The sequence below is a fragment of the Epinephelus fuscoguttatus genome, linkage group LG20 (genome assembly GCF_011397635.1).
Source record: "Epinephelus fuscoguttatus linkage group LG20, E.fuscoguttatus.final_Chr_v1".
In the NCBI taxonomy this organism is placed as follows: domain Eukaryota; kingdom Metazoa; phylum Chordata; class Actinopteri; order Perciformes; family Serranidae; genus Epinephelus; species Epinephelus fuscoguttatus.
Window position 1 is genome coordinate 36757994 of NC_064771.1, and position 27873 is coordinate 36785866.

The 27873-nt window shown below is 44.1% G+C and overlaps 1 protein-coding gene across 1 annotated transcript; it reads right to left on the reverse strand.

Moving 5' to 3' along the window:
- Positions 1–180: 180 nt before the first annotated feature.
- On the reverse strand, positions 181–27868 carry abca5 (ATP-binding cassette, sub-family A (ABC1), member 5). Its single transcript, XM_049563227.1, has 38 exons — positions 27716–27868; positions 25820–25989; positions 23630–23816; positions 23301–23474; positions 22965–23062; positions 22253–22479; positions 22017–22158; positions 21461–21649; positions 19986–20133; positions 19465–19642; positions 19057–19115; positions 18449–18735; positions 18045–18164; positions 17742–17880; positions 16024–16114; positions 15723–15862; positions 15512–15631; positions 15225–15426; positions 13725–13891; positions 13168–13295; positions 11402–11539; positions 11206–11319; positions 10884–11054; positions 10471–10584; positions 10073–10210; positions 9612–9680; positions 9411–9502; positions 9128–9251; positions 8655–8772; positions 8410–8501; positions 7286–7461; positions 6839–6914; positions 6578–6672; positions 6119–6238; positions 5884–6036; positions 5419–5498; positions 5274–5329; positions 181–5177 (listed from the first exon to the last, which is right to left on the reverse strand). The coding sequence occupies exons 1-38, from the start codon at positions 27726–27728 to the stop codon at positions 5037–5039; spliced, it is 5046 nt and encodes a 1681-aa protein (XP_049419184.1). The 5' UTR covers positions 27729–27868; the 3' UTR covers positions 181–5036.
- Positions 27869–27873: the final 5 nt, after the last annotated feature.

Sequence of the window (27873 nt, forward strand, 5' to 3'; positions counted from 1 at the left end):
GTCCAAGTGGACGTTTGTGCCAAATCTGAAAAAGTTCCTTAAGGTGTTGTTGAGATGTTGCAATTATAAGTCAGATGATGCAAGCTCACAGTGACCTTTGAACACCAAATTCTAATCGATTCATTCTTGAGTCCAAGTAGAAGTTTGTGCCAAACTTACAGAACTTCCCTCAAGGTGTTCTTGTAATATCGTGTTCACAATACAGACGGGCAACCTGAGAACATAACGCGTCCATCTGTAGCTGTCGTGGAGACATAAAAAAGGGACGAAACTTTAATGAGGATTAACATTTATTCATGAAAAGGTGGTGTCGAGACCACAGAGTTCGTTAATGACGAGTGTCCGTCCGGACACGGGGTGATAGAAGAGGAAAATACAGCACACAGCTAAACCACAGTCGTTAAAAAATAAAATCAGTGCACGGATAATCTTACAAAGATTGCATAATATAAAGAAAGGTTATAAAATTTCCCAGAAATAGTGCAATTTTACCACCACCAGGAAAACAAAATGAAACCTGCTCCACTTTCTCCACTCCTCCCACAGAGCCACAGTTCAGTTTGTTTTATTCTTCAAGTGGAATATTTCCATGTGACGCTCTGAACAGGAAGCAGGGACGAGACGCGTGCAAAACAAGCTGATGTCATACAGGCGGCTACATGTTACTGACACACATGAACGTGAATGGCTGAATAAATACCTTTCATTGCACTTAGGAAAGCAAATATAAACATAGGTAGTGTAAATGTGACATCGCAAAAACTCCTCTATCCTCGCCGCACATGTTGACGCAGAGCCAGTGTTTTATTTTGTCCCCTGGTGAAAAGGGAACAAGGCTACATGTGTGCAAGAAAAAAAATGTCAACGGCGTTTAAATAAAGTTTTCACATTTAAAAGGAGAGAAAACGCCTGACAGTGCAGCGCTGCCGCTCACTGTCTCAGGCTGAATATGTCGTGTCTGTGATCTGTGCTCTGATGTTAGTAAAGTTTATCAGCTTCAGACTCCTTCAAAATAAAAGAACTGATACTAATACTTAAGTGAGCTCTGCTTCAGACTCCTTCAAAATAAAAGAACTGATACTTAAATGAGCTCTGCTTCACTTCGTGATGACAGGAAGTGGGGAAAAAAAACAGGAAATAAAACATCTGTGACAGAGACGGTAGCTGCTGCAGAAACACACAAAACTACAGAAGCCTAGAAACGCCAAAAACTCCCCCAAAACTATTATCAGATAATAACAAGAAAAGTTTCTTGTCTAACAAAATATTTTCATTTTATAACAAGATATTTTTCATGCTTTCCCTTGTTCCTTGGTATAATGTGAAAACATCTCGTTATAACATTAAAAATTCTTGTTAAAATGCAAAAACATCCGGTTTTAATATGAAAATATTTTGTTATAATATGAAAAATGTTTGTTATAACATGGAAACAACTTGTTATAACATGAAGATTTCTTGTTGTAATGTGAAAACATCTCATTATAACTTGAAAACATCTGCTTATAACATGAAAATTTCTTCTTATAACATGAAAATATTTTGTTATAATATGAAAAAATCTTGTAAAAATGTGAAAAATATCCTGTTCTAACAAGAATCTTTTCATGTTACTACCTGATATCGATCTTTTTTTTTAATGTCGTGGCATTGATACTCTTCTATATAAATCCCAGACACCTTGTCTGAGGCTTAAAAACCCACCGCAAAAAGTCTGTCATGAACACATGACGGAAGTCGGCACGGAAAATGATTCATGTTGGATATTTGAATTAAATAAGCATCTTTAAAACAAACTCTTAACTTCTGGTCCTCCTGTTCTCATAAGATGATACAGAGGTGGACAAAACAAACACACCCTGCAACAAACACGCCCTCTATGGAGCTTATCGTGTGGAGTTATGAGGTCAGAGTTTGTGTTGTCGCTGCACCGGGTCACATGACAATATGGAGATCGATTAGTCTCAGTGATATCTGTCAGTTATCTAAATGTTTTGGCGATCGACAATCTGTGCGTTTGACAAAGTCTGAAGATTAAAAAAAACTGAAAATACCACCCTGCTGTTGTATAACTCCACCCACCAGTCGTTTCTCTGACAGTTTCCATCCATGTCAGTGAAAACATGGATGCTGCACACACAGAAGACCTATTCTAAATCAGTTCATTCTTTAGTCCAAGTTGACGTTTGTGCCAAATTTTAGGAAATTCCCTCAAGGTGGTGTTCACATACCGCGGTCACAAAAATGAGACAGATGTAAGGTCACAGTGACCTCTGACCATCAAAATCGAATCAGGTCATTGGTGAGTCTGAGGGAACGTTTGTGCCAAATTTACAGAAATCCCCTCAAGACCCTCTCATTCATGAGAATGGAACGGACGGATGGAAACAAGCTGAAAACACAGCGTCTCCGGCCGCAGCTGTCACCAGCGCAGAGGCATAAAAAATGTCTCAGTGAGCCTAAAATGCAAATTCACAATCACAGAACTCAGATTCACAAATATCTGTTTCAAAGTTATTAATGCTGGATAAATGTTCACAAATGTTTGTCATTTATTTTTAAATTCATTCACAAATATTCTTTATTTGTGGAATCTGTATTTGCAGATCTGTTTTAAATTTAGTGTTTTCTGTTTAATTGTTTTTGTAGATTTTTTTTTATATTTACAGATTACACATTAAAGGGATAGTTCAGAGTTTTTTAAAGTGGGGTTGTATGAGATACTTCTGCATAATCAGCGTGTTACCTACAGCAGATGTCAGTCGGCAGGCTGGAGTCTGACACTGAAGCTAAACAGTGTCCTGCTGTGGACGGCTCGGAAACAAAACGTATTTTAGACACCTAAAAAGTTCCACTTAAATAAAACATCAGTTTCTGTGTTCATTATATTCAGAATATTTTCACTGCTTCACCTTAATGTCAGACAGTGATTTACAACAGGAAGCCGTTACGTCGTTCTCTTCAGAGCCAGACTCCATTGAGAAAAACAGTGATTTAACGTCTGTGAACACAGGAGCTGCTGGTCGACTGCTGCCTCTGTTGGATGGTTAGTTTGTGTTACTGTGCGACTTTGGTGTTTTAAAGGGTTAATTCAGATTCAACAAAGTCACACAATAACACAAACTGACTAACTGATGGAGGCAGCAGTCGACCAGCAGCTCCTGTGTTCAGAGAGATAAAATTACTGGTTTTCTAAATGGAGTCTGGTGACTGTGACGAGAGCAAACATGGGAACTGACGCTGTTCACGGCTTTCCCGTCAAAACAAGCTTCCTGACAGAAAGACAAAGTGGTGAAAATGCTCTCAGTAACATGGTGATATTGATTTTTTAGGAGGTTAAAATAAATGTTGTTGCTGACTGTCTACAGCAGAGCATTGTTTAGATTCTGTGCCTGCTTCTCCAAACTGGAGACGTGTCGACTGACATCTCCTGTAGGTAACACACTGACTGAGAAGCACCTCACACAACCACACTTCAAAACATCTGAACTGTCCCTTTAACACACAGACCGTCGATCTGTTTACCTAAATAACTCTGAAACAAATCCATCTCCATATCATATCAGCTGTTCCTGTTATTTTGTCCACCTCCTTGTGTCCAACCGACCCAGCGGACTAATGGATCCAGTTACAGATGTTCAGTTAGCACTTCCGGACTAACCTCACCCTCCCACACTGATGTACGGTCGCTGACAAAATAAAACTCGACCCAACATGTCGAGCGTTTCTCAAAGTGTCTTAAATTCCCTTTAACCCTTTCATCCTCTCACCTGAACGTCATGGAAAAATTACAATTTATCGGTTTAATCGGTGTTGCACCAACAACCCACCTGCGTGTACAGATATACAACACACACACACACACACACACACACTCGCTCACACACAGAGTTAAAACAACAGCTGCGTGATTCAAAGTGGCACCAAAGTGAAACAGGGTGACGTCCGGAGCCAAACGTACATTCAAACATCAAAAAATCTTCATCGTCAAACTGCTTCAAAAAGCCCCGTCTGCATGCGAACGCAACCTCGAGCTCCACCTCTCCACTGCTGAGGTCATCAGCCCTGGCTAACGTCTGACGAGGGCAGTGTGCTACATGTACTGGAGTGCATATTCTACACTACGTTCACATACGGGTTCAAACCTGCAGAGAGGAAGGCCACAGCGACCCAACAACCCTCCATCCCAACATCCGTGTGTCTGTCCGCCACATGTCTAAATATACCCAGCCTCCTCGATAACCAACAGTCGGTCCTGAAGGACGTTTAATGTGAGCATGGACGTTAAGGTGTGCATGCTGGTGTAACATGAGGAGAGGGGTTTGTTAAGTTGAGGGCTCAGTGAAGGTCATGTGTTCTCACAATCTTCCCCTCGTCGATACTAATCCATCTGTGCACATGCTACCGACACCAAACAACAAATGGAGACGTGTCAGTTAGTGAGGAGGTGTGGTGGTGTGTGGTTCAGAGATGTGCTGCTTTGGTACGATCGTGGATGGATTCCAGTTCTGGTAAAAAAAAAAAAAAATAAACGGTTTCACAAACACAACAGACGAAAACACACACTTACTCTAACACCTCTGAGCAGAGGAGAACACATGATTACAAAGCATGAATATTATATATTATTTATAGATATATATTTTCCTTTGACTGACTCCCTGTGAAGATAAAAAACACCATTAGAAAGAGGAGTAGGTGTCACATCGGCGTGTCAAGAAAGACCGCGGCCCCCCTCGGTCAGTGCGATTCAGAAAACACGGAGCACCAGTGGACGAGGGTCACACACATGCACACCTCAGACCTGGAGAAGGAGGCCGTTAACAGCCCGGAGCCCAAACACTCAAACACACACACACACACACACAGTCAGAGCCAGTGTGTGCCAGCGCCCACACAGCTCTGTCCCATTCACTTAAGGGCGGTGGGCGTCGGTTTGCGTGGAGCGGGGGCGAGTGCTGGCGTGAGCCGTCAGGCGCTGAGGCCCGGCAGGTCGGTCCTGGTCAGTCACCAGCCTGCTCCCTCTCGGCTGGAGTTCAAAGCTGGTGCACGATGCTGTCTGTGTGGTTGACGGGGGCGGAGCCGTCCTGCCGCAGACGCTGCCACTGGAAAGTTGTGCTGAGCGAGCCGACCTCGTCCTCCTCGTTCTCCTGCTCCTTGGCAAACTCCATGAACACCTGCAGGACGGAGAGACGGAGCAGAGGAGGAGGATGAGACATCGGGGAGCGTCAGCACAGTGACCTGTGGCTCTGTGCTGTTTGTGAGGCTTGTACCTGCTCCAAGGTCGACTGGGAGAAGTTGTACTCTTCAAAGTTGAAGGTTTGTTTTGCTGAAGACAAACAGAGATTAAATCAGGTGAAATAATACAGGGACTGAGTCAGCAGTGTGTGTGTGTGTGTGTGTGTGTGTGTGACTCACCGCTCTCTAACTGAGAGAAAGACTTGGCCAGTGACTTGACGTCCTCCATGGGAATCTTGTAAACCATCAGAGTAGCAAAGCTGCAGAGAAATCATCAGCCAGACACTTTAACATCCTGTGTGTTTTACTGGTGATTTTATTTTGAAAGTTACGTTAACAAGTGATACGTCTCCTACTTTAACAGAACCAGAGGAAAAGAAACGTGTTGCTAATGAAACTTTATGGGGATAAAACAGAACCCCAGATATGCTGCTCAGCCTTGCAGCCAATGTTTCCCAGTGGCCACTCACAGTACTGCAGCAAAACAAATCAAACTGTTTGTGTTCCTCTTCCTTCTCGTTACTTCCTCTTTTTCTTGTCTTTTTTCTCCTTTTAAAGATCACAGGATCTTCAAAAGTGACTTTCTGGCAGCTCATGTGACATTCATTTGTACTCACTGACACCTTTAATGGGACTGGGTCTCACCTCTCCTGCCGGGCGGCGTGAGGGAAGATGCGGAGGATCTCTTTGTGCAGCAGCGCCACCTGCTGGAGCCCCGTCAGCTCCTCTCGGAGTTTCACCTCCAAACTGTAACCTCGACCGTACTTCCCCTTTAAATGTTGGATGGAGCCGATACACCTGAAAGACAGACGGAGCTTTGAGAGATCCAGACACCTGAACGAGTCCCTTCAGAGAAAGACACGCTGCTGTGAGTGCTGACCTTAGCTGGCCGGACACCATGATGGCTACGCGGTCACACACGGCTTCGGCCTCCTCCATGTAGTGTGTGGTGAGGACGGCTCCCCGCTGGCGGTTCTTGAAGGCAGCACGTATGGCTCTCCTACACAGACAGAGGTCAGACGCTTTAGATGGGACAGAGACGTCAAGTGTCCTCACGGCAAATCATAAATTCTCTCTGAACTGACTGAGAAATAGGATTTTATAGAAAAAAAAATGTATATGAAGTTAAAATATTGAGCTGTGAGATCTCAATCAAAACATTCCTCAAGTAACATTAGATCTTTTTAACGGAACTGAATTATTTTAAATGATCTTAATTTTTAATAGTTTAAATAAATGTATAATGAAAATAATCTAACATGTCCTTTGATGACAAATGTCACATTAAACACAGCAGAATCAGGAGACGTTGCAGGATGTCACTGTTCTAAAGTCTCACCACATGCGCTGTTTGGATTTGGGGTCCATCCCTGATGACGGCTCATCCAGCAGGACGATCTGAGGATTCCCGATCATACTCAGGGCGAAGCACAGCTGCAGACAAACAACAGTGGAGTCCATGTTTAATGTTTCTTTGTTTGCAAAGTGTGTCCAGTTATTTAATTTAAAGTCCAGTGGGTTCTTTAAGATCCTGTGTCTTTGTGTACATGCTGACAGCTGAGTGTTTTTGTATAGATTAAAATGGTGAACGTCCTCTCACCTTCCTCTTGAGTCCCGCTGACAGGGTCTTGGCTTGTTTGTTCAGGTGGTCCTTCAGCTCCAGAGCGTTCACCACACTGACAACAACAACAGTCACAACACAGCTGTCAGCAGCTCTCACATCTCATCACAGATCATCTCAGATCTTCTCCATCATTACGAAACAGAGGTGGTGTAAACTAGGTTCTCCCTGTAGTCAGCAGGTGGAACATTAAAATACTGTCAATAAAGTTACATTTACTGAATTCATAAACAGCTTTCAAAATGTCACATGTTTGACTCCCTGTTATCGTCCACCCAGACGCTGACGATCACACTACAGGTGGTCCTCTTTTACGGATCAGAAGAATCAGTAATATCTGGGAACTCTCTGGAGGAGGGAGGCGTACCTGTCACACCACACCATCACCTGTGAGTGTCCACTGTACAAAACTTAGTGTCGTCTCACCGTTTGATGATCCCTGGTACGTCCTGTCCTTTCAGGCCCTTGATGGCGGCGTAGATCTCCAGGTGCTCCTGCAGAGTGATCCTGGGCCACAGAGGGTTCACCTGAGGACAGTAGCCCACATGTTCCACGGGACTGTCCACCAGACGAAACTCTGTGCTGTAGTCCCCCATCAGCACCTGGACGAAGACAACAGACGGTCAGTGAGCCGGTGACCACCTGTCACTGTGACTGGTGGATTTTAAATTCTACCAACCACTTGATAGATAACCATTATTTTTTTTGGCTGGTAAGTGAAGCAAATCTAGCAGCATATTTGAGGAGCATTTGGCCGGTGCTAATTGTTGACAGCACTGGTCCTCATGCAGCGAGGGGTATACAAACTTTTGTATTTCTATATTGTATATTTCTTAGTTTTGCTCCCGTCAGGTAACAGAAAATTTTACTAGTGATCGAGAGCACGCGGACCAAGAAAAGAGAAAAACATCTTTCTTTTACTGGCAACAAATTGCTTGTTCAACACAAGGAATTATAAAATTCCAAATTCAGATTATATTTTAGAGTAACTCCAATGATTACTAATAAATTAATAACTTATATGTGTTCTGAAAACTTCAATGACAGATGAAAATTTTGGAGTAGGTGTGTAAACGTGAGTGAGGTCACATTTATTTTTAAATGTACTGCAATTTTGGACCAAAACTAGCTGCAACAGTGTGAGATTTCTACAGTACGATTACGGTCACAGATTTAAAAAAAGAAAAAGATATACTTTATTAATCTTCTTGGATTCAATCCTGGGATTTTTTTCACTCTGTTGTCATACACACACAGGCCTGAAATACACACACACACACACGTACAAACAGGACCTACACATGCATTAAATGGAGGGATGTCAGGGTGAGGGGGCTGCCGGGCAAAACTTAAAACCATTTTTTAAATGGGTGTATGTGTAAACAGTCTGACAGGCAGTGGAGGATTCTCCGTCAGGTGGCATGTTTTTCTCAATATTGTAGATAAGCAAATGAACATGAAATGATAACTGTTCATTTTTAGACCACTCTGAAACTGGTGTACTGCTGAAACCCTAGTGAGAGACATGGAGAGTTTAATCTGAGCAGTACCTGTCCTGCAGTCGGGTCAGTGTCACCTGACAACATGTGCATAATGGTGCTCTTTCCTGCTCCGTTGGGGCCCAACAGTCCGAGAACTTCACCTGAGGAAACAGCAGTTTTATTTTTCCTAGAAACAAACACTGTGGCTGAACATTTGTCACCAGTTCCCTCGAGGGTCAGAGCAGTTTAACACACCAGGTTTGGCAACCAGGACATTAAAATACGAGTCCACTCAGCAGACAGACGGAACAAACCTTTGCGAACACAGAAAGAGACGTTCTTTGTGGCCACTTTCCTCCTCTTGTTGAGAGAAAATCCTTCTCTTCTGCCTTTGTACTGTTTCCTCAGGTTACTCACAACCACAGCCGGTTTCTACATGGACAGGAGAGACAACATTAACTGTGATCAGCAGATACATCGTGATGGTCAGGGGGCGAAAACATACAATGAATAAAAAGGAATCCTGCAGATTCAGGCTCATGAGCACAACTTTTGTTAAAGGAAAAAGGGTTATTTAAATAATCAATGTATAACCTGTGTGTGTTTATCTTAATTATAAGAGAATATGAAGCAGAGATGATCAGGAATTTAGTTGAAATAAAGGCACAGAGACCTGTGCATCCCAGAAAGGAAAGCTCATTTCCCACTGGACAAAATCCCCACTAACACCCACTGACATCTGACAGACGAAGTTCAACAGCTCCTTAAGTCGGCATCCTTCCCTCACCTCCTCACAGGACTGGCAGGTGAGGGCCTCCTTCACTCTGGCCTTCTCCATCTGAACATCCTCATCCTCGTTCAGCCCTTCTTCTGGGTTTTTCTCCACTTTGGGCTTCGATTTGGACGAGATCCTGCAAATGCAAAGAGATCTTCCACCATTAAAACTGAACTGAGACGAGTGTCAGACTGAGAAGTGTTCATGTGAAATACGAGTAAAACCTCCATGTTAAAAAAAAAAAAGTGCAGCGTCAGTGTGTAATCTGAGTTATGACCTGAAATCTGATCTTTACCTGCAGAACTGATCGCTTTTCATTGTTTTGCCTCCGTAATGGATCTCCAGCCAGCGCAGCAGGCAGAGCAGCAGGATGCACTGCAGATACGGCTGAGCACAAACACACACATTTTAAGGACTTAACACATGTTTTTTACACTCTGTGTTCACTGAACGCAGTGATGTTTGGACCAACATTTCTTTATAGTTATATACATACAGCTACAACCGCAATGAGCAGGTTTTTCCACAGGAAGTTCTCCTCGTACTGAGAGGGGAGGAAGGTCGCCTGAAGACGAAGAGAAAGCATCAGTGATGAGGCTGCTGCTCACACAGCAGCTGGAGCTTTCACATCTTCACAGAGAAAACACCCTGAACCCTGAACACATGATGGTCTCAGTCTAACACCAAGTCAGTTAAACTTCAGGGATATCAATCTGTCCATTTAGGCATGCCCAGATGTTGTCATACAGGCAGGCTGAGCCCATACACACTAGGGCCCACTGCACCAGGAGGAATCCAGGGCTGTGTATGAAGATTTCATGTGTGATTTAAGTGTTCCCTTGATTTTTTTGAGCAGACTATATATGACCAAAATCAAGGAAAAACATAGGAGGTCCCCTAAAAAGCAGACAGAAAAACGGCTGAAAGAAGCGACCGGTTGCCCTGTGGAGCTCGTACCTTGGTGATGCAGTTGAGGCAGCCCATGAGGGGGTACAGAGGGTTGAAGAAACACAAGATGTTGTGCAGGTTTCTGGTCAGTCCAGGGTTGTCGTTCACAAACGACAACTGAACCAGTGATGCTGACACCACACACACCTGAGGCGTAACACACAGTTAGACGGTGAAAGTCTTTCATGTGGCTCTAATGGTCTAAAACATGATTAGATGAATCAAAGATACATCATAAAATGGTGTGAATGTGTAGCTGTTACAAGCCTGTTTACTTTTTATTTTAGGCAGTGTGATCACAGGTTTTAACGTCAATGAACACATCTTATTGTGCTGTTTGCAGTTCACATTTTAGAGGGTGGTTACACCTTTATTTTCATACATATAAACAAGGCATCCCGTCTCACCATCATGGAGATGACAGAGAAGAAATCCCTGTTGCTTTGGACTCGAGCGAAGCCAAAAGAAAACACGTAGGTGAAGAGGATCATGGCTGGACCAAAGCCGACGATACACAGGACCTGAGAGAGGTTTGAGGTCATGAAGAGTGACTCAATGGAAACATGTATTTCTCATACATATATCACCAGAAAAGAATATTAATCACATCATGTATTATATACGTTTGATCTTGGAATGTTTCTGAGGCTCGACTGAGCATTTTGTCACAGGTGTGCTCCCTGAAAGCTCCATCTAGTTAAGCCAAACAGACGGAGCAGAGAGGCAGGTCTCTTTGCAGAAATTAAGATATGGTTGTCCACAGTGTGTGGACGAGGAGGGGTACACATAATAATTCTGTGTAAGGTATGCATGTACGGACCACAGCGGTGAGGTTGCTGGAGGTGAGCAGGTTTCCAGTGTGGAAGGAGAAGAGGATGATGGTCATGCAGGAGAGGATGAGGTAGTAGAAGGGGATGTCCACGGCTGCCTGGCCGCACCAGTAGGCCGACGGCACCAGACCGGAGATACGCAGTGTTGAGCGACACTTGATCTGCAGGAGACAAAAAACATTTCCTGTATTATTACATTAATATCTAATCAGGATGGTGAGATGGTGAGAAGCCAGCAGTAACGCGACACTGCAGGAGAACTGTGTGTCCAAATGATCATTTGCATCATGACCACTGGGAGTGAGTGATCACCTCTCTGTCTCGAGTGTGGTCCATTGCAAAATATGCAGGCATTCCAGCTGCCAGCATTCCCAGTATGATGGCCTCTATGTACACCAGAGCGTAGGACGTGGCATCTGGGATTTGCTGAGAAATGTCACAATGGGAACATTTAATATCTTTAAATCACAAAAGAAAACAGGATGTGTGTCATCTGTCAAACACTCACATAATCAAATGGTTTGGTCCACGTTCTGATCTGTCCACTGCCATTCAGACCTCTCAGAAGAGCGTTGCTCAGTATATTGACCGCCATAGGCAAGGAGTGAACTGTGGTGCTGTTGAACGCAACACTGTATCTGAAACCCTGTGGACAGACAGAAAAGACAGTGTTAGAGAGACGCACGTCGACAGGTGAACTCCACTCCATCTAAATATACAGTCAGGCTCTCAGTTGGAGGACTCTGCGGCCCTCGAACAAAGGGCCCTTCATCTGAAACACCACTAACACCATAACTGTAGGTGGAGGTGCTGCAGGAGAGTTGAGCACTCGTCTGATGTTTTATCTCCAGTTCCATCAGATATCTGAAATCTAACCAGGATTACAGACTCAAATCATAAACAGTACAGTTTTTGGTAAATGCTGCGATATACTTTGATCATGCACGGAAATGTACTCAGGCAATAAGGCAGGAGTTGTGTTAAGAGAAGACAGACACCTTCTGAAAATCTTGTTGGCAGCCTGTAAAAAGGCCGTCACGAAGAGATGGCACAAGGCACCAATACAAGATGAATGGAGCAGCTCATTAACATTTATTCATGTAGACATGGTGAAGACGAGCTGCTGAAGTTCAACCTGAGCATCAGAATTGGGAAGAAAGGTGATTGAAGTGACTTTGAACGTGGCATGGTTGTTGGTGCCAGACGGGTTGCTCTGAGTATTTACTGGGATTTTCAGCACAACCATCTCTAGGGTTTACAGAGGATGGTCCCAAAAAGAGAAAATATCCAGTGAGCCAAAATGCCTTGTTGATGCCAGAGGTCAGAGGAGAATGGCCAGACTGGTTCAAGATGATAGAAAGGCAACAGGAAGTCAAATAAGCACTGGTTCCAACCAAGGTGTGCAGAAGAGCATCTCTGAAGCAACAACACCTTGTCCAACCTTGAAGCAGATGGGCTGCAGCAGCAGAAGACCACACCAGGTGCCACTCCTGTCAGCTAACAACAGGAAACTGAGGCTACAATTCACACGGGTTTTCTCACCAAAACTGGACAACAGAAGATTGGAAAAACCACATTCAGATGGAAGCATGGATCCATCCTGCCTTGTATCAACGCTTCAGGCTGCTGCTGCTGCTGCTGGTGGTGTAATGGTGTGGGGGAGATTTTCTTAGTACCAACTGAGCATGGTTTAAACACCACAGCCTACCTGAGTATTGTTGCTGAGCGTGTCCATCCCTTTATGACCACAGTGTACCCATCTTCTGATGGCTACTTCCAGCAGGATAACGCACCATGTCACAAAGCTCACATCATCTCAAACATGACAATGACTTCACTGTACTCCAATGGCCTCCACAGTCACCAGATCTCAGTCCAATAGAGCACCTTTGGGATGTGCTGGAACGGGAGATTTTCATCATGGATCAACTGTGTGATGTCATCATGTCAATATGGACCAACATCTCTGAGGAATGTTTCAGCACCTTGTTGAATCTATGACACCAAGAATTAAAAAGGGGGCCCAACCTGGTACTAGCAAGGTGTACCTAATAAAGTGGCCAGTGAGTGTATATGATAAGGAACTGTTAACCCACAGGATAAGGACTCAAGAGGAGGAATGTCGAGAGATTGAGTCACTATGTCACAGGCGTGAACAGCTTTTGAGCGACAGGACAATTCTCTTATTTGTTTGTTTGTGTTTTAATTTGAACTCATTTTTTCACAATTTGTAAAAACACTACAAATAAAGTGTTAAAAAAAACATGAAGTGACCTTGTTGGATCCTGTAACGTTGATGGCGGCGCTGTGGGGAGCCGCGGCCATGTAGTCGCTGTGTTTCATCATGTCCACTTTGATGTCCTGAGACTCCAGGTTGTGGACAAAGTCAGAAATATCAGAGCCTGTTGGCACAAGAAAAAAAAAAAAACACACTGATGAGCCACATGTGAGAAAACAGCACTGTGAGGAGTTCAAAATGGAGGAAATGAGAGTAAAAGGATATTCAGAGGGTCATCATCATCAAGGAGGTCAGTTAGAATTGCACCCACGGGACAAATCTCATCGATTGTCGTTTATGGTGTAATCTAACAGCTGTACAGCCGTCTGTGGACCATCACAATATTTACAGCATGCAGCAATTTCTGACAGGAAGGAGATCTGAGGTCTCACTGAGGACACACAGCATTATAACAAAACCTGAACTTAACTTCAAAACAGAATCTAACACCAGATCAGGTATACAGCCGACATCCTGGCACTAAACATCATCCAGTTTCCTCCCAGGTCACAGGACAAAGTCTCATCCTTCTGAAAACCTCCTGCAGACTCACCTGAGGAGTTCTGAACCAGGAGGCTGGTGGCGTATCTCCGCGGCGACTGGTTCCTTTTGAGGAGGTAAATGGGCAGAAACTGACGGTCTGGGGAGTGAATCTGGATGTTTCCTGTGGCCAGAGACAGGACGAGCACCGCGGCCACAAACACCAGGAACAAGGCCAGGCTGCAGGGGAAGGTAGATGGAGAGGACAGACAGGATGAATGGAAGGAAGGGACAATGTCTCATGAAAGCTACTCTCACCTTTCTTGCATTTCACGCAGCGCTTAGAAAAAATCTGAACATTCACAACTCCCACCTCCCTCCAAAGTCCCATCCCCCCTCCTCCATTACGTCCTCATTACGTCTATGACAAATGTAGCTTACGCGAGCGGTTACGTCAGTCAGAGGCCTCCACGTGGGGAAGACAGACAGGACGCTCTGCCAAGATTGGTTGGAGTTTTCTTAGAACCATATGAGAATGGTATAATTATTCGTTTGTATCTCTGGTGGAATTCACTTACATTTTAGTGTGCCATCAGGTTATTAACAGCATTTTAACCTCAACAAAGAAAAGCATGAAATTTCCAGAAAGGTAAGTGTCACTTGACACAAAAGTTCAGGTTAAGGATGGAACTGGTGATGTCGTGATCTGATCTCAAAGATCCGATCTACTGCTTTGTTTTATGTCAGCTGTCACACAGGTGTTTTTACTGGCAAAGGTTTCATGCTCAGCAGCGCTGGGTGCAGCAGTCATCAACTCTCCAACTCTGCCTCTCCTCCACTCTGCAGCCCGCCCGCCATGATACAGCGCCCGCCATAAACAACAGCAAATCACAAATGTTTATTTTTGTTATTTACTGCAGTTATGAGAACTTGTTTCAGCTCAGTGTAAGTCTCGTGTTTTGCTGTCGTCTGTGGCGCGTGATGTTTCATCACAGGCAGAACAGAGACAGTGGTCTCACCACGGCACTGCAAGTGCAACAAAAGCCTGAGCTAAACGCCAACGAGAGTAACTTATTAACGTGATCCACACAAAGGATTTTCGAATCATTTTTGTCTCTGTACACTAGGACTGCCGGGTATTGGTACTCAGTACCTCGTATGGTATCAACTATAATAACCCAGGGTTAAGAAGCATCAAAACTTCTCCACTCAAACCTGCATTCAATCCTTTTTGTACCCAGATGTAGAAAAAAATGACTCTAGTATGGTTTTAGGTGCAGCCAATCACTGCAAGCGTTTGCTGCAAAGTGTGATTGGCTCACTTCAGCAGCAGCTACAACCCAAACAGTCTGTGGTGTGGTGAAGTCGAGCACAATGTATTTACGGAGTCGGCAGTTCAGTGTGCAGAGATGCCACCAAAATGTTTGACAGTATCGCTGTACTAAACATAACTCTATTCACATGACGTGTATCAAATGAAGTAAAAGAAGAAGGTATGAAATGAAGTACTCTTCAGGGTTCTGGTAGTGGTACTGTAAAGTAAGTTATTTAAGCCATCTCCATCAACACTCACGTGTAGACGAAGGCCTTCCTCTCCCTGCGCATGTTGAGCATGTGCAGCCAGGCCACGGTGCTGAACTGCTGCCGCCACAGAGCGTGACCTGACACGACGTCTGACTTGCTGTCTGAGAACGTTAGCAGCCGCTGGTCAGTATCGTCCAGAGAGGCGCTGTCACATTCGTCCTCCGCCTGCTCCCGATTAAACACACTGTAGTCTGAAGACACGAAACAAACACACACAGATGTACAGTTTAATAAGGGAATCGGGGAGGGAGAACGCCACTTTGGTAACACACTCACCAGCCTGGTCCACTTCAGCCTCCGCCTCCAAACGAAGGAATACATCCTCCAGTGTTGTCATGGAAACCCCATAGTTGATAACTCCCAGATTGGGTTGATGGTCGAGCTCCGAGAACAGGCCTGTGACAGACAAGTTAATCAGCACTTCCTGCTGGTTCAGTATTGTTTCAGTTTGTTATGAAAGGACGCCATATAAATAACCAGATCTGACCTGGAAACGTGTCCATGCTCTCAAAAGGCAGAGTGAATGTTAACTCTGCTTCGTGTTGTCGAGACAGCTTTGCTTTGGAAACGTGCTGCTTGACCAGTGAGGTGATTTTTTCGGCTTCACATCTCTCATTGATAGACATCCTGCAGGGGCGGAAAAAAACCAAGTTAGAAAACAAACCCTCAATAAGTCGTAGCAAAAAAAGCAGGATTTTTAAATATCCAAAAATGGTTGACTGTTCTTTGAGTTTTCAGTAGTTGACAGCTGAAACAATAAACTACACAGGGAGGTAAAATCTACTTGCCTGAGATGATATCCAACGCCACACTTGACCTTGAGATACAGAGAGGAGCCAACACATTTGAGCTGTCCTTGAGAGATCACAGCTTTACGATCTGGAGAAATAAAAATAACATCTGTGTCTGTGATTCTGAAACGGCAGCTGGCTGCAAGCAACTTCATGAAACATCATCAGAGTGCAGCTATCAGCACTCAGACATCAGATGATGACATGAACAATGTCAACTGTAGAAGTAAAACTAGAGTCACCACCCTGTGGTTGTATGACTCCGCCCACCAGTCCAGTGTCTGACAGTCTCCATCCATGTCAGTGAAAACATGGATGCTTCACACACAGAAGATCTATACAATCAGCACAGTTTCAAGATTAGAATCACCAATTCAGTATCTGACCAAATGTCTCCCCTTCTGTTCCTGAGATATGACGTTAAAACATGATGATGTCACAGTCAAGCTGACCTTTGACCTTTTGACCTTCATTATTTCATCCTGTTAGACATTTGTGTGAAGTTTTGTCAGAATTAGTGAATGAATTCTTGAGTTATGGCCAAAAACATGTTTTGTGAGGTCACGCTGACCTTTGACAAACAAGTTTTAATCAGTTTATTCCTCAGGTCAAGTGAACGTTTGTGCCAAATTCCCTCAAGGTATTACAGAGATATCGTGTTCACAAGAATGAGACAGATGAGGTGACACTGACCTCTGACCACCAAAATCTAATCAGTTCATCACTAAGTCCAAGGAGATGTTTGTGCCAAATTTGAAGAAATTCCCTCAAGTTGTTCTTGAGATACTGCCTTCACGATGATGAGATGATGAAAGGTCATGTTGACCTTGACATTTGATCCTCGACCACCAAAATCTTAAAAAAATCATCACTGAGTCCAAGTAGATGTTTGTGGCCAATATGAAGAAATTCGATCGAGGCATTCTTGAGATATCGCATTCACAAGGATGGGACAGACGGAATGAACACGGAGAACCCGAAATTATAATGCCTCCGGCCACAGCTGCTGTCGGCATGGAGGCATAAAAAAAACATGGAGGGTGAAGTTGGCACTTATGTAGATATCAGCCAGCTCACTAATGTTATTAAAAAAAAAAAAAAAAAAGCTAAAAATTCATCTTCACTTTGACCTTTAACGCACTCTGACCTTCCCGATGTAGGCCTGAAATACACTGCTGCACTTCTTTTGAAATCTTTTTACTTGTGGTGCGTTCCATTTGCACTGGGAAGTGGGAATTCCTAAGTTCCCAGTTGGAAATTTCAAGTTGTTTAAGTAGATAGCCTCATGGTTTTGGTGTCTGTGGGTCAGTGTACGTAAAGCCCAGTTCAGACCAAAGATTCGCAAGGAGATGAGTTGAAACAACCAACTACTTGCAATGCACCATTCTGCAGTGTTGTAAAACCTGCCGGTTCACACCAAGTCACCGCCATGAGACGGTGTATCATCTCTAGTCAACAACTCTCTGTATTCATAATCAATACCTGCCGCAGCAAGCCAACACGCTGTCTGTGGTCATTCTGACTTGACCAGCAGACTTCACTACAAGCTGACTGGCTGTTGAAACAGGGGACGTGATTTAAAACCAGCCGTCTGCGATTTGACCAGCTGAGTTGCAGGTGACACCATCAGCCGGCTTGAGTCGAGCTCAATCGGTTTCGTCTCGTCGCAACTCTCCGGTCTGAACTGGACTTTATGGAACAGAGAGAGTTCATACCAGCTAGAATGTCGGCCTCATCCATGTAGTGCGTGCTGAGGACGGTGACCCTGCCAGCTCTGCGGCTCTTCAGCAGTGACCACACCTGGTGTCTGGAGCAGGGGTCCATGCCTGCTGTGGGCTCGTCCAGGAGCAGGATCTGACAGGAACAAACATGATGCAAATGGCTCAGAAAATGGACCCACGATGATGTTATACTGCTCAAAGAGAGACTGATAATGCCAAAGACTTTCCAATGTGAGACCAGGATACACACAAAACACATTAAACTATTAATATTGAGAGCCCTTGAGCCTCAGGTACCTTAGGATCTCCGAGAATGGCGATGCCCACGGAGAGCTTCCTCTTTTGGCCTCCACTCAGATTCTTTGCCTGAGCAGTCATGATCTTCTCCAGGTCCAGATCCTTCAGCACTTTGGTAACCTATCAAAGTGAAGAAACAGTCCCTCAATCTCACGCTGCATTTCTGAATGAGCCGTCTGAAATTAGAAAGGTCAGACTGGTAACAGGGTTTTTGTTAAACTGGTAATTACCAGTCAAAGTGTCAAAGTGCAATAAAAAAAAGCCTCTGAACCCTGACTGACAACTCAAGATGATTTATGTTCATGCATTTAAATACTTTCAGACTAAATAGTTCACAACAAAGGCTGTGAAACAAACCCAGCTACAGACAAGAGACTTTTAAAGTGTTTAGATCGTCCTGTTACCTCAGCGTCGATGTCTGACGGCGGGATCCCTTTGATGGCAGCAAATATCCTGAGGTGCTCCTCCACAGTGAGCACGTCAAAGATGATGTTGAACTGAGGGCAAATCCCCACCAGCTGCTTCATCTCTGACCTGTCTGCGATCTCTGCCACGGGGGAGCCGTAGATGGTGGCCGAGCCGTTGGTGGGCGGGCAGATGCCACACAGGATGTTCATGAGAGTGGACTTTCCTGCCCCACTGTGTCCCAGCAAAGCTGTGATCTGACCCTCGTAGATGTCAAAAGTCAAACCTGAAGGAGGAGTGGAGGAGAGCAGACACACAGTAGGGCTGTTTCAGCACTGACATTCATCATGTGGGTTTCTCTGTCAGAAAGCCCTGAAGGTTAACTGATACCATGTGCTGTTTAATATGTGTTAGTGGAGTCAGAATAAAGTCTTTACTGCACTTATTATTTATGTGCTGTTTTTATCTTTTATGACCAAAAGTGAAAAAAGAAAGGGGGTGGCAGCTTCTTCTGTTCCTGACTGTGTAAAATGAGCAGATGATATCGATGACATCACAACAGGTGCTAACTGAGAAGCCTTTGTGCTAAAGAGTGTTGAGGACTCACCTCTCAGAGCCTCCACCACGTTGTCCTTCTCCTTGTACACTTTCTGGATGTTATTGATGCTGCCAGACAAAAAGCAGAAAAGATTTTTCAGAGACGTCAGACTGAAGAGCAGCTCCCACAGGCTCTCCTCAGCCAGGACCAGGACCAGGAGCCTGACTCTGATTTCTACTGGAGACTCTCAAAGCATCACTCCTCTCCTCATGCTTCACAATCACAGAGCTCATACTCTGAATGAATACTTTAGATACTTTGTGCACACTTTGATAAAACAGCAGTAATATCTAATGATGCTACAAAGGCATCCATCATAAAAAACTGTACTACCTTATCCAGAAATGTAACAAGCTGCATTTATTACAACAGAAATAAACATCTAACTGACATTCACATGCAAGCTGAGACTTTTACCGGATGGCTTCTTTCCCTCTGAACTCAGGTGAAACCGGCTCGACACACTCGTCCCCACCAGGAGCGCCTTTCACCTCCGTGTCGTACACTGAGCTCACTTCAACGTAGCGCTTTCTTCGTTTGGACCAATAGGATGGCTTCAGGAAGTACACCAAGGACCTCCTCATCCCAAACTCCCCTACATTGCAGACAAAATGAATTACATATCGCAAGAACACTCAAACAATGAGAGATTAAAGTGCAGTGATGCCACGGGGAAACTTGTCTGGTGCTGCAGAACTTATAAAGGTTAGTTTAGATTAATTAATCACAGAGCAGGTAATTAATTAGATTCATTTTTAAAATCACCTGACAGCCCTATTCTAAAGACATGAAAACTAACAGATCCTGATGACTGGGTTTTTCCCGCCATACTGAACTCGCACTGAACCATGATTCATGCGCACCGTCACACCTCTAACATTGAAGCAGACTTCGCTAGTAGTAAATGATATTGGCGTATGCAGTGTGTGTGTACTCACCAGGCAGTACCTGGTCCAGGTAAATGGCCAACAGAAGGTAGAGGATGCAGTCCAACACCAGCATGAGCAGGGGAACATAAAGAGGATGAGGGCCGTTGGCCAGGGAGGAAAACACAGCCCCGTCTCCCTGAGCCTCCAGGTAAACCACCTGACAAACACACACAGGCACAAACACAGATTACAGATCATGTGTTTCATATCTTAAATAACTGCACGGCTCCTATATGTGTATCCAAACAATACAAAGTTATTTCAGTTTAATCGATGACGTCAATTATGTTGATGAGTCGCCCCACCCTGATGTTGATGCGAAATGAATAATGTCGGATAACTATTTCTTATTTTATAGGATTTTTGGAGTGATGCATAAATATAAATGGAGCATTTAAAAACTGATTTTAATGTTGATTACTACAGCAACAATCAAAGCTTGGAAGCATGTGGGTCAAGTTGAATGACTAACACCTGTTCTTCTAGAAATAAATCCCGGTACCAAACACACAGACATCGTAGCTTCAGACAGACAGAAAGCTGCGACCTCTTTTAAGGCAACTTAAGCCTAGTTCACATTACAGGATTGTCACTGTGATTTTGACACGGCAGAGGATCTTGAGAGCCACCTTGGGTCGGAGGTGAGTCGGCAGATAGTCTGCCACGACGAGTCCTCATGTGTGAACAAGCCTACGAGCAAGTCGCCCCCTCGTCTGTGACTGGGACTGGATATCTGGCATGCTAGAAAACTGGAGAAGGCTGACACGACTGACAAAGAGCATCAGCCAATGAGAGGCGGGATACGTCCCACATCAGCACGCAGGAGGACGGAAGAAATGTGAGGAGGACAAGCCGCAGGGTTGCCAGATCTAGTTGCTTCTTTTGGGCTTGTTTCCATAGCCCTGGTTGTGTGTTCCTCTCCCAAGATCTGGCAACACTGACAAGCCGGCAAGCAACAACAACAATGGCAGCGTCCACAGGATCACGGGGAGCGTGTTGTGTTTGGCCCCAGGCCCTGGAGGCAGATCTGATTCAACACTGGGAAGAATATCCATGTCTTTATGATGTGTCTTCTCCAAGTTAAAAAACATTGTTTGGTGACGTCACCGCGTTATCTGGGGCTCTGTCGGCGAGGGCTCAGTGGAGAAATCTTCTGGTGTGCACACACAGGTCATCACGCAGTTGACAAGACTCCCGCTGACAGAAACACACGTCGCCAGGTATGAACACTCAAAAGATTACAATAGTCTCCGCGAAGCAAAATCAGGGTGAAAATCGTGTAATGTGAACTAGGCTTAAGTAGTCTTTTTAATTACTTTTTTTCAGTCTTATACTTCAACAGTTTTAGGACAAACTGCGACTTTCTTGACTCGCAAACTTGTCTCTACTGAACATATTTTTTCTGATACTAGGTCCCATGGTGCGACTTTGCCTCTCTGACCTAGAGAATAACCAGTGGAGCTCAGTGTGAGTGTGTTTGTCACCTGAGCTATGCCGATGGAGAAGGCGCTGGGGGAGAGCAGGCAGAGAAGCCAGACGAGTGGCTGAGGGAAGTCCTTCATCAGCACGGTGAACAGTGACAGGCAGCCAAACACCACCGTCAGCATGGAGCCCACGGTGCTGGCAAACTTTGGCTTCTTGAATAATGGAGTCAGCATGAAGGAGAAAAAGATCTGTGGGACGAGAGAAGAGCGAAAGACGACAGAGGGAGATGGGAGGAGAGAAGAGGATCAGTATTTTACTGAGTCCCACCATTGGAGCTGTTTGTACTGAGAGCACTAAAGTAAACAGCACTGTAGTTAAAACCTTCAGTTAAACTTTAGTGGAAACACTTGGAAGAAATCACCTTTAAAAATTAGCGACAATTTTAGAAAATGTCATACTTGTAGTGCTGCTTCCTTAGCAGTAACTGGAAAATCTCACACCATTGCAGCCCTAACTGGGGGTAGATAATACGATATGAATGTGTCTTGTGAGCGTTTAACCACAGCAACACATCTGTGGAGGTGTATATTTCCTCTCTGCCACAGCTCTACTCACTGATGATATTCCATAGAGGAAGATGAGGAAGAAGATAACGAAGAAGTCGCTGTTAGGAAACAGGGCCGTATACGTGGCGATGATGGACATCAGGATGGACATGGTGGTCACCAGAGCGGCGTACAGGAGGCCCCACGACAACCTGTTGTACGACACAAAGACTTAAAGCGTGCAAACAGAAAGCAGGTTCCTGCTGATTATTTATCTACAGCAACTGACGCGCTCCTCTCCCTCACCAGAAAGCGGTGTCATACAGCCCCATCATGGTCATGGTGTCTTTGAGGCGATGCTCCTTCTCAGCTGCCACATTGACGATGAGGAAGGTGACGAAGGGTGTGAAGGCCAGGACCAGGTAGATTGAGATGAGGGCGTGGGGGAATTTCTGCACCTCCACGGAACCTGGCTGACCCATCATGACGACCTTCAGGTCCATCTCGCTCCACACTGAGCGCTTCGTCTGCATCTGTACAGACGGACCATAAACACCATCAAACCAGGACTGTGAGGAATGATTATATCCATTACAGATTATCAACTGTGTGTTCTATTAGCTGGTAAGTCTTAACAATGTCCAAAAATCAGGAGATCTGGAGGTCCAAGGTGACAATTTTTAAACTCATTGTTTGGTCTGACCGACAAAGAAGCCTGATGAGATACAGCGATATAAAAAAGAAAAGCAGTAAATCCTCTGAGGTAAAGGAACAGTGTGGATTTTTTTGAAGTGGGGTTGTATGAGGTACAAAACCTAAATACATGCTTACATACAGCAGATGTGAGTCAGCAACTATCCCTTTAAAAAGCAGGAACCAACACCTTTTTCTCTGTACTGAAAGCATTTCCTTTAAAAATACATTTTCTTTGCTGTATAAAAACTTCTCCTGAGCAACACTCGCACTGTGGAGTGGATTCACACTGGAGAACACCGTCCTGATGTCTGGCCCGTCTCACCTGAATGATGGCTGCATCGATCAGAGACTGGAGGCGGATGAAGCCAGAGTACCAGTAATTAGCTGCTCTGCAGTTCACCGAGCTGGTGAAACAGTTGGCTGGAGGAGAACAAACACAATGACAACAGCATCAGGTCTGTGCAGATCTCAGACGCAGCGCTGTCTTCTCTTAAAAGGTTATGTGACGATGCAGAAAAGAATCCAAAATCTAAACCCAATTCTCAACAGTCTGATCACCTGAAACAAGAAACTTAATCCTTTTTTTAAAAAATGAAATCTACAAAATATTTAAGACATATTTTACGTATATATGAAGGAGGTAAAATAAAAAATGTACCGATGGATTCTGTGTAGTCACTGGGTAAGGGCAGCTGGTTGTACGGGAAGCGCAGCCTGTAAGACGTGGCCGAGCTGTCCATGAACACAACACCGACGTAGCTGGAGGGCTCGTACAGGCTGGCGTTCTCCAGGTCCTCCTCACTGGCAAACATCTCCAGGCGATCCTGCAGATCTGAAAACACGAGCAGGAGAATAAGAAAGTCATGAACCAAAAATACCTGGTGTCCTGTTACCTTCTCATTTCCCTTCCTGAGCCACTGTCCTGTCTGACACACATCAGTTATGGAGAACAGCACAGCGGGGTCCTGTCCTGTAGGTGTGACTTACGCATCTCCTGGGCCACCTCCTCCATGATGTGGTTGGTGATGTTGGTGATGGGCGTGTAGCCCAGGCCCTTGAAGAAGTGGTCGTCACGCTCCAGCTCCATGGTGCTGATGCCTCCATAATAGACGTGAGGATTGAGGGTGCTGATGAGAATCAGGAGACCCAACAGGAGCAGAGGTAGGATCAGCTCCTGCAAACACAGACACATAAAAGGAACAGCTTATGAGAGAGAAGCGCACAGGGGACACGGTTCCTCTGGGAAACTCTGTCAGGAGATTTGGTTCACCCGAGATTATCTCAGTGCTGTTTCAGGAAACACTTTATCCTCCAAACATTAGAGACACAACACTGCACAGAAGCATGAACTCAATTTTAAATAACTCGGGATAAATGGTTATCCTGAGCTTAAGGCGACAGTTGAGATATTTTGAAATGAGGTTGTATGAGGTCTTTCTCCATAGTCAGTGTATTAGCTACAGTAGATGTGAGTCAGTACGCCCCCAGTTTGAAGAAACAAAGCAGAGTATGGACACAGAAGCCAATTAATGTACTGCTGTGGACAGAGTCAGCAACAAAATGGATTTTAGTCACCTGACAAAATCAACATCAGTCTTCATGAACACTGTATTTTCAATAATTTCACCGCTTTACCTTTCTGTCAGACAGCTATTCCTGACGGAGCACTGAAGCCATTATGTCGCTCTCTGCAGAGCCACACTCCACTGACAAAAACAGTAATTTTACCCCACTTAACATGGAAGCTGCTGCTGAATGAACCCTTTAAAACACCAAAGTCACACAGTAACACAAACTAACTGAACTAACTCTTCTCCTGTCACAAGCAGTGTTCCCCAGGGCTCTGTCTTGGGCCCTCTACTATTCATTATCTATCTGTTACCTCTCGGTCTGATTTTCAGGAAATTTGGCATTCAGTTCCATTGCTACGCAGAAGACACCCAGCTCTATCTTTCCACCAAGCCAACTTCCATTCTCCCGCCCGTTAAATCTTGGTTTTCACACAACCTTCTCAAACTCATTATCACTTGAACTCCCTCCAGAGAGCACATCACTCCTGTTCCAACAACTTCACTGGCTCCCTGTCAAACACCGTATCGACTTCAAGATTTTGCTGCTCACCTTTAAGGCCCTTCATAGCCTAGCCCGATTGTATCTTTCGAACTCTTTCATATCCACACTCCTTCCCGTACTCTAAGATCCTCTTCCACTATCCAACTCGCCACACCATCTGCTCGCTTGTCCACCATGGGAGCTAGAGCCTTCAGCTGCTCCATCCCCCGACTTTGGAACTCTCTCCCACAAGATATCTGCAATATTGACTCTCTCTCCATCTTCAAATCCCATCTTAAAACACATCTTTTTAAACTGGTATATGCCATCTGATTCATCCTTGATATCTATTTTGTCTCCTGGTATTTATTTTGTCTTGCCTGTTGTTGCTGTTATTTTTTGTATTGCTTGTTTCTAAACTGTGATTATAAGGTGTCCTTGAGTACCTTGAAAGGCGCCTTTAAATAAAATGCATGATTATTATCATTATTATTTTTATTGATGGAGGCAGCGGTGCACCAGCAGCTCTCACGCTGTGTGAGGTAAAATTACTGTTGTTGTCAGTAGAGTCTGGCTGCAAGGTTATGGCCAAAACGACTGTCAGGATTTTTATTTATAATTATGTAACGATTTAAGCGAAAAAATATTTTTATTGCACTTTCATTTGTAAATAAACAGAGCACTGCTTTCACTTCCATGTCGTGCTACATTCCTGCTGATTAACAAGTCTTTGCATCAAATTATTTTCTTCATAAACTTATTGGTTTGTTGGAATTGTGGAAATAGTGAGAGGTAGTGTCACACTGACCCAGAGCCCAAAGTGACGCCGTCATCATGTTTATTTTGTCCAACCAACAGCCCAAACCTCAACATAAAAATTAGCAATTAATAATAAGAAAAAGCTGCAAAAAATCCTCACAAGTGTGAAGCTGGAACCATGAAATGTTTTACATTTCAAATCGATAAAGATGATGATCAAAATAGTGGCAAATTTATTTTCTAAGCTGTAAATGTAGTGGAGTCGAGGTAGACGGCACCAGAAGAAAGGACTCATGGACGTGAGCTGGATGAAAGTGAACACAGCAGAACAAACAGATTGATATCAGTCAGCTGAAAACTAAGCACCTGGAGACTCTGCTGCTTGGTCCTCCATTTGATGAGCAGATTCTTGTAGAGGAGACTTCTTGTTTGGTGCCAGACTCCAGCATCTCTTCTGTACATGGGCTGCATACTTCCAGCATGCCTCATCTGGATGACGTACGGACGAGAAATCGTCTCCCTAATGCTGGCCTCACCTGCAAGTTAGAGGGAATAAAGAACGTTCACGTGAGCTGTTTTTTAAAACGCAGACTTCAGTGAACAGAATAACAATATCACCATTTCTTTCTGTATCAAATGCTCTGAAACCATTTTCAACAAATCTGCTTCATATTTATTCAGTGTTTCAGAGAGCTTGGTTCCTCGAATACCCAAATTTAGTGAGCAATTTAAATCTATAAATTTGAGCTGTGAGACATTTTAACAGACATTTTTCAGTGTCTTATATTTCACAGACAACAGGGCTGCTGATACCTATGGTGATATAAGTCGTGATTCTAGCGGGAATGGTGATAGCAATGAAAAATATTAAAAAATGATGATGTGGTGATTTTTGCTGGGGTCTGTCCCGAACAAGCATGTTCCCTTACATCTGGAATATGAACTGCAGACACAATGCTTCATTTATGGTATGCTGAGACACATTTTACCTTTCTCAAACAAGGAAAGCTCCTGCACACTTAGCCTTTCGATAATATTTCATTAATTGTGCAGCCTTAGTAGACGATCATTTCATGGAGAAAATACCGGGCAGATTAATTCATAATAAAAAATAATGGTTAGTCACAGCCCCGACACAGTGTGTTCCTGCAGAGCTCTAATTCATGGAAAAGACTACAAGTTCAAACACGTTCACCGTCGCTTTGATGGATTTTTCTCCAGTAATGTAATGATTAATTACACATGGATATCAGTCAATGATCTTTGTAATGTAGACACAAAGACAAACAAACGTCCAACAGATTTTCTTACAGCACAGGTGTAGAGCTGCGACAGTTAGTCAGTGAGTCAATCAACAGGAATTAATCAGCAACTATTTGATCATGGCATGCAGAAGATGCCAAACATTTGCTACATACATTGATAAGTATTAAATGTTTCCATCTGCTGGTGTGCCATCACCATATGAGTATGCATGCACAATATGATGTCACAAATTAGGTGGGGAAAGCAGTGGGTATATCGGTATCGGTTAAATATCTAATATCGCGTATCCCTATTTTATTTTTCTGTATTTTTATTACTCAGTACCTTTAACTTTTATTCTTGTATTTTATACCTGTCTCAGTGTGTTTTCACCTTTTATTTTCTGTGCTCTTGTCCTTTGCTGAAATGCCTTATATATCCTTTTACAATGTTTTTCCTTTGTTGCTGAATAATGTGCCATAGAAAAAATGTGGTCTTGCGTGCATGCAGAATAAAGATCCACTGGATGAAACATTAGCTTTAAAACTACCTCAGCTAACGTTGCAGCCAGCTGGAGCTTCTCCCACTAACTCACTCGCTGCGTCACACCGAGCTGACGCCGTGTTGACAACTGACAACATCACAATGCTCGTGAAGTGTCTTGAAAGCAACGCGAGCCGCAGCGGACACCTGGCGCACCTGTCCGAGCAGCGTTTAGCTAGTTACCATTAACAGCTAGCTAACGTTAGCCTGTGAGCTGACGCTAACCTGCTCTGTGGTTTGATGTCAGGGGTGAAATTACAACATGCTAATGATTTAAATTGTTCCCATGATGGCTGCAAATTAGACGAAGTGCACGCGAGGCAGTGCGCAAAACAAACCGCCAGAAATGAGACGTTTGTGTGTGTTAGCTTTTCACCTGAGCTGAATCAAGCTAGCAGGCTGCAGCAACACAGCCGACACCGACCGGAACAACAAACAAAGGCGCAGATAAAAGCAAACATGTCACATACTCACGTATGAAATACATTAAGGCATATCTTTCCTCAGCGTGTGGAACAGCGGCCTTACATCACAGGTGCTGTTTTCTGTCCAGTTAGTCCCGAGAAAAAGCGAGCTGCTTGTTTCTAACGTCGCTACTTCCTCCTGTCAAATACAGACGTGACGTCCACCAA

Excerpts from the sequence above, each read along its gene's own strand:
- abca5 (XM_049563227.1), bottom strand. Across the intron at positions 23,817-25,819 it reads CCAAGCAGCAGAGTCTCCAG|GAGCTGATCCTACCTCTGCT; the intron begins GTGCTTAGTTTT and ends CTGTGTTTGCAG. Across the intron at positions 9,681-10,072 it reads GCCTCAACTGCATCACCAAG|GCGACCTTCCTCCCCTCTCA; the intron begins GTACGAGCTCCA and ends CTTCGTCTTCAG.